General features: G+C 42.7%; 1 protein-coding gene across 1 annotated transcript; it reads right to left on the bottom strand.

The window, feature by feature from the left end:
- Positions 1 to 1169: 1169 nt before the first annotated feature.
- Positions 1170 to 13313, bottom strand: exoc3l2a (exocyst complex component 3-like 2a). Its single transcript, XM_008428345.2, has 13 exons — positions 13053 to 13313; positions 10487 to 11056; positions 9756 to 9970; positions 8605 to 9355; positions 8394 to 8508; positions 8207 to 8317; positions 8013 to 8113; positions 7137 to 7247; positions 6913 to 7048; positions 5779 to 5901; positions 5493 to 5648; positions 4396 to 4517; positions 1170 to 2281 (listed from the first exon to the last, which is right to left on the bottom strand). The coding sequence occupies exons 2-13, from the start codon at positions 11029 to 11031 to the stop codon at positions 1972 to 1974; spliced, it is 2796 nt and encodes a 931-aa protein (XP_008426567.1). The 5' UTR covers positions 11032 to 11056; positions 13053 to 13313; the 3' UTR covers positions 1170 to 1971.
- Between the last annotated feature and the right edge of the window lie 285 nt (positions 13314 to 13598).

Genomic DNA, 13598 nt, shown 5'->3' with positions numbered 1-13598 from the left:
ATGGAGGAATGATGACCCTGCCCAAATCATCTTGTTCAACCAAAGCAATCAATCCCAGTTCAAGATCCTTGGCGAACAAGAACCCAGCAGTGATTGAAGGACAGCTGTACTGTTATCTTCTGGAAACAGGAGAACCTTTCAAAATGCCAACCATAGTTAAAGCACTCCCACAATCCAGCCTTTATGATAGAGTAGCCTAATGTCAATGGGAAAATGTGATGGGTTTGAAGTTTTGCTGGTCAAACCAATAGAAACAAAATTTTCTTATGTGATGGCTTAAAATCTGAGTGGCATATCTTGAGAAAATCAGCCAAGACTTTTTACCTGGTTGACACTGTCCATATTGTCAAGCATTGTAATGGCAGCCTAGTGTTCAGGAGATGCTTCTTTGCAGTTGGAACCAATTGAAACGACTGCATGAAGGGGAGAGAGGGACTCTTCAAGAAAGAACCAAGATGCAGATATACAAAAGCCTATAGAGAGACCTGGGTTTTGACTCTAAACAGGGTCAAAACTATCTCAATAAAACCTTAAACAATTGATATATTTATGTTTTTACAGTGGACCCCTGCCTTTTTTGTGATTCAGCGTTCGCATATTGTTCTAAATTTATGTGGATCATATCTCTATAATTATCCATAGAACATCTACCTAATCACAGATTATTTCATTGACCATGTCTGAAATATTCAAAAGAAAGTGACTTGCTCTTGGCATTTTCAAAGCAATCAATCCAGGACCGCCATTCCCCCCCACACACCCTCCCCCCCCCTTGGTTCCGATTGGCTGCATCTGCAAGAGCAGAGATAACAGAGACTAGATGTTAGTTTCTGTGGAAGTGCTGAGACAGTTTCCACTGTGTTTACCACAGCATTATTAAGGTATTTCAGTGTTTGAATTATAAAAATTGGCATTTTTAGAGGGGATCTCAAGTATTCATGGATTTTAGCCCACTGTCCCCTTTATTTGTAAATATTTGCATTTTCTAACATTTAGAAAACTTGTTTTATTCATGTCATTGTGAGCTGTTTTGTGTAAATTGTTTAAAACTATCCTTAAAAGTCGAGATCTGAATAAGTCTGGCAAATTGTGGAAAAAGAGGAGGGGTGTGAATACTTTCCGACGGTAACTGCGACAGGTGTATTTGAACCAAAAACAACCCAGACGTGTTTATTCTGCCCAGTCAATGGGCCTTTATTATGTTTCCAGAAATTAATCCATTTCATTCACAGTCAGAGTTCAACACATTTTCACACCATCTTGCTTTACAACAACAAAATCAATCCTCCAAGTTAAAGAGAGCATTCTCTCCAAATTAAAGCAAATAACCGTTTTTAGTTCTATTACGTTCCAGAAAAGTGCCATAAAGGGGGGAGGGAAAAAAAACCTTTGAAACGGCACAGTCTTCTTGGTCCACTTACACACACCTACCACTACACTTGCAAGCTTCATCTCGAGAAAGCTCAGAGTGTCTCTGTGATGCAGAGATCAGGGCTCTGTGGGGGCCAGCCCATCCGTCCAGGAATCTTAATACTTTACGTCACAGAAGAGAACTCTACAGTTTAGCTGCATTATGCAGAGTGAATTTAGGTCCCATTATATAGCAGATGATGGTGACTTGTAGATATCTGAATATGACTAGGTTAATACACTGCAATATGTACGTTATACTGTACGATATATTCTAATGAATTTTCCAGAGTTACAGAGGAATAAAAAGCAACAAAAAAAGTACAACACAGATTGTTTTTCTTTGTCTTCTTCTCTATATGTAAAGATCAACACCAAGAACATAAAACACGGTGATTTCACAAACACTAAAATCTCTTTCAGATTTTCTAAGGTGAAGATGGAGATGTGGAGATGTGTCAGCGAGCATGTACAATACCAGCAGTACCTGAGGTCAAGTTTTCTTTAGGAGACTGGTAACACTGTTTGGTATCAAAGGTGCATGTACATGTCATCAAGCTCCTACTCTTCTCTGTGAAGCTTGCTTGCGTTTTCCTCCACCTCAGCTGCTTGAGGCGTGGCGTGCCGGGCGCTTGTCCTGCGCCGTGGCCGGTGCTCCGAGAACCAGTTGGACACAGTCATGGCAAGACGCAGGAGACCCAGGCTGATGCAGTGCACCTCCGACGTGATGGGGATGTCGGCAAAGAGAGCACGTTCCCGCGAGATGAGGGCGCTGCTGCATTCAAAGTCTTTGACAACGTTAAGGATCTCCTGCCGCTCCGCCTGCCGTGTCATCCCTCGCACATTCAGCAGGGTGGAGACGTGCTTCTTCCTGTCAGGCGGAAAGAGGCATTGAGGAAGTTAGCCAGCAGGCTGACGTTAGTGTGAAACCATCATTGTCTGGTGTCGTCAATGACTATCATAAGTGTGAGTAACAGTCAAAGCTCCCTGACTCAAGGCATCTGTTTCTGGGAAGAAGCACCAGGAAAACATGCCACATTTAATTTGGACTCATTCAGTTACGGTCAGGAACTTTCATTATTACCATTAATGTCATGTTTATTTTGGACTTTGATAATGTATTTGGATGGGAAAAGGATGGTGGATTCCAGTAAACCAACAATGATTGTCTCCTGTGCTTTTTAGCATTGTCGCCTGTCAGTTTTTTCCAAAATTGAGCTTAGAGTCATTTCAGAAGCTTGTCATTATGCTTTTCCTGCTCGGAAGCAAGCTTAGGAACTTTTTGCTGTTGGAACACCAGTGTTGTCAACACTGTCAAGAAGGTGATGCTGATCAGTTGGATGAAAAAGAGCCTGATATCGCACCGCACATTATTTAGTTAGTCTTTTTTTTTTTTTTTAAGAATTTTTTTGGCACTAGTCCTATTTATTTGACAGTAATCTGACAGGAAAAGTGCAGAAAGAAGACATGCGACAAGGGGATCAAAAATGGGAGTCAAAATCAGGACTGCCGCAGTCTACAGCTTCTATACCCCTATTCCGGTAGCTTTTGCCAGAGTTTGCAGTACCTTTGGTAAATTACTTTTTTTTTTTTTACAATTCAAACTGCCTGACAAATTCACCTAGTCCCTCATCTTTCATCTTCTTGGAAGAATCAGTCTTGTCACATGATTGCAACTAGACGACTTGCTACGCAATTTGCTACGTAAATTCTTTACCCTGTTGAGTAAAGAATTGACAAGGTGACTAGTTGGTGCAACTCCTAATTTCAACCATCTGGCCCTACCTATCACGCTCAGGTGTTATGCAATTGAGCAGGATGTCCTAGAGCAATCCAGGAACCACCATAGATCAAGTCAACTGGAGTGAACTTACCCAGGAGACCCAGGTTTTACAATGCCATGGACCAAGTAAGAAGCTGCTGCTCCAAAATCAACACCATCAAGTTTGATGGAAATGTCTTGCTTCCACAAAAATACAAATTGTATAGTTTTTAGTGAAAAGTTTGGCGATCAAACAAGGCAGTGATTGAGTTTTTTTGTCCACAAGGTCAAGAACAATATTTGTAGACCCACCATAGCTAGATAATAGACTCCTAGAGTGGATGAAAAAGGATGACTACCTCTAAGGTCATCTTCACTTCAAATCAACAGCTGGTTGAAATGTAGCAACAGCTTGGTGTTACAACAGGACAACAATCCCAAACCCACATCCAAACTTATTCTAAAATCAATCTAAACATTAAGCTTTTGCAATGGCTTTGAACACTACTCTAATAAAAAAAACCCATGCAGACTATGGTTAACAGCTGGGTCACTGCCAGGGAAGCAACCAGTCTGAATGAACTGCAAAAATATCCAACCAGGGTTATGCCAGCTGATTGGACAGTGGTCCAAGTAGGATGAAGCACACAATACCAAAGGAACGTCTGGCCTCTTTGATGTATCAGAGTTCTGCTATGTGGTAGTTTATAATAAACACAGAAGGAAGTGACGGCTGAATGAGGAGTTTATGTCTGAAGTGCCATGTCTTATCCTCTTCCACACCTCCTTCTTTTTTTAATTCTAATTGTGGCACCAGTCTGTCTCCTGCTGGGTGGCAGGAACAGGAAGTACTCGGCAGCAGCTTCCTGTCTATTCCTCGGAGACTTGTATGTCACATGCTGATAGAGGTTGCCAACGGTCACCTGAGTCATAATCTGTGCAAACAAGCGGGGACTTCTCCCGAGCCCCTGGGGGGGGGGCTCTCTTGTCTCATCCATTTTTAAACCAGACCCTTGCTGATCGCCGAAAATAGTTTGTGTTAATATAGAAAAGTTTCCACAGCGCTTTTCCTTGTTTTGATCCATTGTTTTGATCCAAAGGAGAACAAAAAGAAATCATACATGTTTTGCTTTTGTAGTTTTAGTGTCAGCAAAGCCACGGTGAGAGTGTGTTTTTTAAGCACGAAATAATAAAGGGAGTTCAAATCCGGGTTGTGACCTCACCTTATATCGGGGAACTCCTTCACCAGGACAGCCACCTCCATCTGGATGGAGGGAGTGTCTTCCAGGAGGATGATGTCAGCGAGGTGGGAGATGGTGCTGTCCAACCAGGACGCATTTGACTCCTGGAGCACAGAAAAGTGCATCTTTACAAACTCATTAAAGCGATCAGCTCATTTTTTGTTTTTGTTTTTTGACTAAATTTGAATCATGTTTTCGCAATGCTTCTTCGGCTTAAACATTTCCTTTTCAGAGGAAGCATGGAAAGCAGTCCAAAGAGAGCAACTTCAGAGGAAAAACAGATTAACGCCTCCTAAGGCCAGAGGTCAAACACTTAATTCACTGGTGAATAACAGATCTCCACCTCCGTCTTCCGAGTTTTTGTTTTCCCCTCAAACGCTCAGGAAAAGAGAGATTAATTCCTTACTTCGGCATTCAGTAAAAAATAACAGCATCCCTTTTAGACAACCATTAAAAAGTCATCCTCTTCCCCTGTCCCTGCCCAAATGTTCCCAGTCTCCACAGAGACTCCATCCCACTCCTTGCCCAGCAAGGCCATCAAGGCCAAGCCAGAGGCACATCAAAGCCGGCCAGCTGACAGGAACAGGAAGTTCCTTCCAAACACAGCAACTTCCTGTTGTCAGCCGAGGTGATGGACACTTGTTTGAACCCGCACCCAAAACGGGGGCAAATGCCACTGCGTCAAGCCCAGTCGTTGTACTCTCTCTTCCCTCCTTTGACAAGTGCTAACGTAAGCCCGACTCATCCATCTCCATCTTTGTGAAGGCAGCCATTTTTCAGGGCTGCCATCACCGAGACATGTTCTTTTCTTGTGTAAACACTGTCTGACTTTTTCCCGACCTGGTTCAGAGTTCAGAGGTCAGTCTCCACTCAGTTCAGAGGTCAGTCTCCACTCACCGTCACCCTTCTCCCTCGCCAGCTTGTTGTTTAGTTTTTAAGAATCCCCCCCACCCGGAATACCTCAACATTTCTCGTCTCTAAAGATGTAAACTTTACGCCGGTCGTGGATGCTTTCCCGTGCCTAAAGTGTTTCTTCCACATCTAACACGTGTCATTTTGCGCGTGCACATCAAACTTACCAGATCTCTAAAGAGGCCTTTCAGCTGCTTGGCCTCGTCTTGCAGTCGAAAAGCCATCCTCTTTCTCATCTTGGAGGAGGTGCAAATGATCCGTCCTCGCATAATGGCCCGGACATACTCAACCAGGACCCGTCTGTGCACCTCACCCACCAGTGTCTGCCGGTTTAGAAAAGGTAAGCAATGATCTGCTGCGTACACCATTCAACTAATTCTTTAAAAAAAAAAAAAAAAACCTTTAAAATATTTGTTCCCACCTTACAACAAGGTCGGTGAAGGTTTTTTTTACCTGATACGGAGGAGGGTCCATCCTTTTGAACTTTTTGAAGTGCTGTTTAATGCTGGCTTCAATGGCTTCAAAGGCTTCGGTGTTGTTCAGCCATTTCCTCTTCATCAGTTTGTCGAAGAAAGGCTGTAAACAACAGATCAGAAACACATTAACAAAGTGCAGTGTGGTACATTTCTGCAACACACATACACACACACAGCTCTCTGGATGCTTTTTATAGCTACCTCATACATGTACAGTCAAGGGGAAAAAAAAGAAAGTACGCCCTCTTTCTGTTGTAGGGCTGCATGTGGCAGGACAACGTGAAAATTATCTGATATCTACCAACTTATGTAGGAGCTTCAAGCATGCAAAAATCAAAAACTACACGCTTCCTACTTGTCTGGATTGGTGTTAACTGTTGTGAAATCATTATTTACCATTGAAAGACATTTAATATAATTCCAAATCTTCCTAGAAGTGGACTTCTCACTACATTCACAACAAGATCAGACTAAAAAATGCTCAGAGAATAAAAGGCACTGTGTTTTAGATTTCTGTCTGGAAGCTAAAGCTTGGCCCAAAGTGGCTCATCAACATGACACGAGCCTGAACACACTAACAACTCTACAACAGAACAGCTGAAGAAGAAAAAATTGAAATAGTGAGGGACCTTAAGAGAATCGCATAAAACAAAATAACAGAAAATAATAATAACTGAGCTATGTTGGAAATATAGCAATGTGAAAGACTCAGAAATCATACAGAGCATGACTACATGTAGTAATTGTTGATAAAAGTGACTCTACAGTACTTAGATTTTCACTTGCAACTTCAGGCCTTTATAAAGATTAATGACAGTGTGGAATCTGATGTGTCTGTTTCTACATGTGAGATTTATTTATTTATTTTTATTTTTTCAAATCAAACCCACTGTAGATCAGATCATTTTCTATATCCAGCACTGAAAAAGGAAGTACTTTCTTCTGAAAATGACTGTAAAATAAAATTGCATTATTTTAGAACTTGTCATCTTTAAAAAAAAAAAGTAATCTCTGAGGGTTTGTAATGAAATTCGCAAAGCTAGCTACTGAAACTGAACATCCTGCTGGAATATTAACATGGTTAGTAATGAGAATAAATTTTCCTGCTGACCCTGATGTGCTCAAACAGTCTGCTGGTCAGAACCCGCACTGACAGGCTGACGACTCTGTCCAGGGAGGAGCTGGCTCTCTGCGCTGACTCCTCGCTGCCCTGTGGGTCGCACTGCCTGCAACGCTCCACAAAGTTTCTGCAGCAAGCAGTACGTTTAAGTTATTTACTGCAAACCTTCCCCATCAGTAGTCAAGTAAATCATGTCACTATGGTTACGGTTGTACCTCAGGGGAGGGCAGCAGTTGACCAGCGCTATGGTCTTGGACACGTATCCGTCCCCTCTGTCTCCAAACTCTGCCTGCGTGTTGTGAAACATCTCCACCTTCCTCTGGAAGCTGGAAACATGTAAGGTTTGTGAGAAATTTCTGGATGAATGTCAACCAGAGAAGCTATAAGCAGCAACGATCGGCCAAGAACCTTGGATAGACATATCTAAACTATTTTACAAATTGTTGAAATTGTCTGAGCTCTGAACCCAGTGGGACTCCCCATGAAATAATAAACCCAATAGCAATGTGCAGATGTTTTACATTTGTGTCGTGGTTACATGTTGGGAGTTTTGGTTAACCAAATGATCTTGTAATCGAATCTCAGTTGAGAACTGTCCTCGCGACCCTGTTACCGGGTCACAGATATTACTTCCTCAGACTACTTCTGATAGAAAGTGACCACTGCAGACAATGAACAGCCCACAAGAACCGTTTGCTCATTTTTCCTGCTTCCAACACCTCAACTTCAAAGACACAATGTTCACTTGCTGCCTGATATATTCCAACCACTGAGAGGCGTCATGATGATTAGATAAAAAAAAGTGTTATTCACTTTACAGTGGTCAGTATGTTACGGCGTATTGGTGTAAATGTCTGTTCTATTCCTAACATCAGAATAAAAATGTAGTTTCCTTAAAATCATGAAAACAAACCCATTAATGTTGAGTGTGAGCCAAAATTAGAATTATTGTTCTGTTTGTGCTTTGTTTATAGCTTTAAAGTGATCTTATTGTTAATCCTGGTTCCCAAATTATAAAATCTATTCTTACGATAAAGCTTATCATCCTGTATAAATGAGCTAATCTAATTTCATGTTTGATGTGAACTCACTTGTAGAGGAAGTCAGCAAGCCCAATAAGACAACAGCGGGCAACTCTTGCACCTAGAAACTGGCTCACAGACGTGGATCTATCCAAATCCACCTTCAGCCTCTGGAAATATCATAAATAAGGGTAAGGATTTACATTCTCAATCGGAAAATTGCAAGACGTTTCGGGTAAAGCTACCAAGATGCTATGCTGTACCTGGATCACTGAGCGCGCCAGGTTGGACTGATACTCCTCTATATGTAGAGTCTGGGTCCATCGCCTCTCCTCATCATCCAGAACCTGGATCAGCTCTGTTGTCACTTTATCCTGAAAAGAAAAGTTTCCGTGAAAATACAGCTTTTCATATGAATGTCTATCAAAAATAAATAAATCTTCCTCTTACCCTGACTATACTGATGCAGTCTTCCTCCAGCCTGTCCACTGTCTGTTGAGGAAGAATAGGCTCCAGTGCAGAGTAGTGTATGGCTGTACTGGTGCCAACGATTCCTAAGACATCCCTATGGGAAAACAGACATTAACAAAAAGATGCATAATGGAAACTTAGGTATATCTTCATCAGACTGATGCATCCTGTAAATACTGTCGTCACCAACCTGTTGTAGATGTTGTAAAACCAGTCTAGCAGTGAGTAGACGTCTGTGATCTGCAGAGGCCCACTGGTGATGGTCCGGAGACGTTTGGCAACGGCTTGATGGTAACTTTCCACATACACCTGAAAGGCTGCAAATTCCTCTGGGTAAATGGACACGGCATTTCTCCTGGCCGCGTCCAGGTCATCCACCATCCGGCTCCTCAGACGCTCCAGATACGAGGCCAGCTGGCCCGCCTGAGTGTCCACCTGGTGAGGCAGGCTCCAGTCCGCAGCTTCTGCCACTGCCTGCCTCCACTTGGTCTTCAGCCGCCGAGGGCGCTGGCTGGGTTGGATGTGGGGACTCACTCGCTCTGTCCTGGACTCCTCTCTCAGAACCCAGGTGGCGTCGGCGTGCTCCTCCTGTTGGATCACTAGCACCACTAGGCCAAGGTTAGGGCCAGCACTGGGCTGGCGGAGCGACTCTCTCACCACGTCCCACATCTCCTTCTGCAAGGCTTCGTACAAGAGCTCCACATCCTTCGCCTTCCTCCTGCTAGAGTCTAGCGTTGCGTTCGAGCTGAGGGCCTCGTCAAATGATGAAGATGACAAAAGGTGGCTAATAGGTGGTGTGCCAGGACCTAAAGTAGAAGTAGGGCTGGATGCAGTTGTGGCTGGCAGCAAAGACAGGAGCTCACACTCTCGTTCCAACTCCAGAATGTGTGTGTCAGCCAAGAGAAGGTCTCTGTGGTTGACTAGCTGTAGAATCTCCAGAACTGTTGGAATGCAACAAATAGAAAGCTAAGTTTATCAGCAAAAGTGACAAGACGCAAGAGGATTCGGATAAAACGGGGGGCAGACTTTTCTGCAGTCATGATTATTGAGTATCTGTGCAAGTGTCTGAGCTATGGACTGGGTTATCTCTGCTCATTCTCTACATTCTTCTGTTCAAGCAACATTCCCTGTGGAATAAGTTAGTGGTGGCTTGGTTAAGCTTTTACAAGAACGTGGGGTGGGAGGAAGTGCAATCATTTCCTGATCTGACAGTCAACTGGTGAGCAACTCGGGAATCTGGGGACCTCTCAACCTAATCAGAGCGTTGTCTTAGACTCACAGGAAACACACATAAACCTTGAACAGGAAGTGCTGAACTGATGCTGTTTCCTTGATTCTTACCTGACAGGGGCTCTCTGGTTTTGATCACCGGCTCCTCCTCCGCCTCCTCCTCGTCGGCCTCTTGGGAAGCCTTGTCCGACATGGACTCCCTCTTGAGTTTGCCCAAGCTGATCCGAAGAAACGAGGGTCGCCTGGATCCCTCTGCCTCGCACTCTGTGCTCAGGTCCCCACATGGCAGGCTTTCCCTACGCTCCTCCTTACGGCGACCTGTGAAACTGCAGAGCATCCACAGCAGCGACACAAATTAAAACCTCCTGAAGGACTGCTCAGTGCATTGCAGAACAGTATTTGTTGCTATGGTTGGAATGCCACTTATTTACACACATCTGCTAAAGTGTGCTGCTGCAGAGAATAGCCAGCTCAGTTAAAAATAGACTAATTCAATGAGCCACACAAGTAGACAACATGTCAGGAGAAAACAAAAGAGGTACTATAGAGCCACCATGACAACATTACACAACACCTTTGAACTAAGCTTCAGGTCTAGACGATGCTGAGACATTATTTGGACGGTTTCTCAATTTTTTTGTTTCTTACAATACTTTAATTGGAATCCAATGTACTTGGCCTTATTTCAAGCTTATCCAACATTTTTTGAACAGACTGACAAATGTATGTGTGTACCAATAAATTAAGCCATATTGTTGTAGAGTCACACAATCACAACTCAAACAATATATTTGTTTTGTAGTTTGTTCCCCATCCCACTCTCCTCAGCACCCCTTCCTCACCGAAGCAGGGTCATAATCCCCTCCGAGCCTCTTCGCAGCCCTTTCTTCTTCTCCTTCTCTGCCGGAAGTGTATTTGAGTCTCCATGGTTGTAGTGGGGAAAGCTGCTCCCCCACACATGTCGTCCTGATATGCGAAGACCCTTCCCCAGTTTTCCAAGGGTTTTGAGGGGTGACACTCCACAGATCCGCTCCAGAGTCCCCCTGAGCGGCTTTGCTTTGGGGTTCCCTGCCCCATGCTTCTCTGCGTTCACTTCGTTCTCTTCCTCTTCTCCATCCCGGGAGGACCTCAGCTGGAGGTTCCCCCTGATCTCTCCCATGAAGAGGCCCATGTCGCCCCCGTTCTTCTCGTCCTCGTCCAAATCCACATCCTCAAAGGGGTTGAGGTTCTTGTTCAGGTCTTTCAGGTCCTTCAGCTCCTTCAGCTCGTTGAGATCGTTCAGGTCCCTCAGGTCCAAGTCCAGCCGAGGCAGGATTAGTTCACCGTTTGCTCTAGGGAACTCGTGACAACTCTTGGATCTTCCTGGGGGCTTTTTTAGAATAGGCATGATTGTAGGTAATCCTTAAAAACAACTGCAAAACAAGAACATTTTAGAGAAAGCCATGTTGTTCAGGCGCACGACAACTACATCCAGGGTTGAAGGTAAAAAAAAAAAAGTTCAATCAATTCATTAGTTTGTTTTAACTATTATTATTTTGACTGTGATGTAAAATCCAAACAAATTTTTGATGCTTTTGGACATTCTTTCGCAAGACAATAGTTTATATAACTGAAATCAAAAACTTCCTACTACAGCGTGCTTATGTAATGCCCCTCACAGAGGAAATAGGAAACATAGCTAAATTATAGCCATCTTATCTGACAAAACTATTTGAAGATATTTGTGTTGGCCCACCTGCAGCTTTTTGGAGAACAACCAACAAGAAGGTTCTAGAAGACGACTTACCCAAAGTGACGGGCCTGTTACTGCATTTGCTTTTGGATGATTAATAAAATGTGAATGTTTTTGTGAAAAAGTAAAATAATCATTCTCTGCAGAAACTCAATAATGTGTTTTCCTGTTGTCCTCAAAGAGAGCATGATTTTTAAGGCAAAAAAAAAATGTAAAGACTTTTTCATTCCATCGGTAAAGTACACTTCCTGTGCCTACTTTATGCTTCCTAGCTGCTTGTCCAGAGTTGGACTGGGTGAGAATTGTGCAGGTCCACCATGGACACAAACAACAATGCACACTCTTCCTCATACCCTCTGCCATTTTAGGACCACCTATAAAAACATGCATGTCTTTGGAATGCATGAGGAAGCCGGAGCAGCGGCGGGAAATCCACAAAGATTCAGGGAAAACATGCAAACTCAAAGGGTTTGCATGTTTTCCCTGAATGAATATTGCTAATCATAAACTACTAGACTCAGTGGTTAACCACCAATGCAATTAGAGTCACAGGTTGATGACAAATAATTCTATATTTTCTGTAACTTTGTGACTTTGGACTCCAACACGTGCACACACCATCCCAAATCTTTAGAAATACAAAATGTAAAATGCAAATTATTACTACCAAATATTATCCCTTCAACTGTACTTTATAAATGGGGTTCAGTTTCAATGTATCTAATATTTTCTAACAATTAATGCTACTTTTCATAAGGAGTCATCTGATTGTTTGCAAACCTTCACTTACACAAACATGCTGCTATGCGCATCTACTGTATCCTATTGTTTGCTGCTTTCTTTCTTGTTTTTGTCTTTACTAGCAATAAAGAAAGCATTCATAGCTCTAATACTAACAGCTTGACACAGACACAGTTTTATGCACAAAGCTGTGTTATGAATGAACACAGAGCTGTTACGTTTACACTTTTTGTTAACTCAGTCTGGAAGTCCCATAAGAATTATTCTGACTAAATAGCTGTAGTTTTGTCAATTTTTTGTAAAATACATTTTGGCTAAAGGATTACACATGTAAAAATATAAACTTAACAAAAAAGAATTGTAAATCCACTGAAATATTTTTGATAATCAGATTGGTTTTAAATTTTTCATTTTATTCTGCCCATCAAGCTACCTTCCACATGCAGTGTGCATAATTTTTACACATCTGAAGATTGGTTTCCAGGTTCAGACTATCACTTTCAGTAAGGTTGGAAAAACATTTTAAGGTAGTACAATAAAGATCAAATAGGTGCATAATTTAGGATTCAAAATACAGAAACCTGAATCAGGACCACTATTGAGTGAAAAATCATTTGCTGAATTTACTCTTTATGGAGAGAAATTGTCCATGAAGAGTAAAAAAACAACATTAACAGGGACACAAAACACAAGGACACAAACCAGGGAAGTGATTTTAGTTGTTTGTTGTTGTTTTTTTTTAACCTATTTTTATCATTCTTGTCTTTGTCAAAAACATGATGAATGTCAATTTAGAGATGTGTTAGAATATATTAACGAGGTAACTTAAAGACTTCTAACAGCATTATAAACGATTCAGATCATCATCAGAGTAACACCTTAATTGAAAAGTCAGTTGTGTCGGTGGAGTCAGGAGAAAAGCATCTGGGACTTACCTGAACGCTGTGCCTGTGCTGCGTTTCAGTTCAGTGTCATCTTTGAGAGTACTGGTCTTGTGAGCTGCCAGGCTGTGGGGTGTGTGTTCATGCGTGAGTGTGTGTGAGAGAGACTGATAAGTGCAAGAGCGAGTCTGAAAGTGCTGGGTGACTCAAGAGAGCAATGGGGCTGCCTGTGGCTTCCTGATGCTCTCTATTGTGGTGGAAGGTGATATGTTTTCCTGAGGAAAGACCCCCACCTCCGCCGCGCCCCCTCACCTACACCACTGAGCCCATCCTGCGCCCCACACGCACACACAGATACACCCGCACCCGAGGGACACTTCTAATTACACTAATTGCACGAGCTGTCCAGTGGAGGGGGACAGGACATACCACTTGCTCATCTCTCTAAAATGGGGTTTTGTGCTTTTTGTGACAACTGTATTCTAGAGGGCAGAAAACAAAGAAAGCAAACAACAGCCTTGAGAAGAAATTCCATTCCTACCTCAACAGCCGCTCATTAATCCCCAGCGGAAGATTTAGATGGAAGATTTGAACTTTTAT

Source organism: Poecilia reticulata, chromosome 14, assembly GCF_904066995.2.
Source record: "Poecilia reticulata chromosome 14, P_reticulata-male-v2, whole genome shotgun sequence".
In the NCBI taxonomy this organism is placed as follows: Eukaryota; Metazoa; Chordata; class Actinopteri; order Cyprinodontiformes; family Poeciliidae; genus Poecilia; species Poecilia reticulata.
Note: the sequence above shows the minus strand (reverse complement) of the source record. Positions and strands in the feature narration are given on the sequence as shown.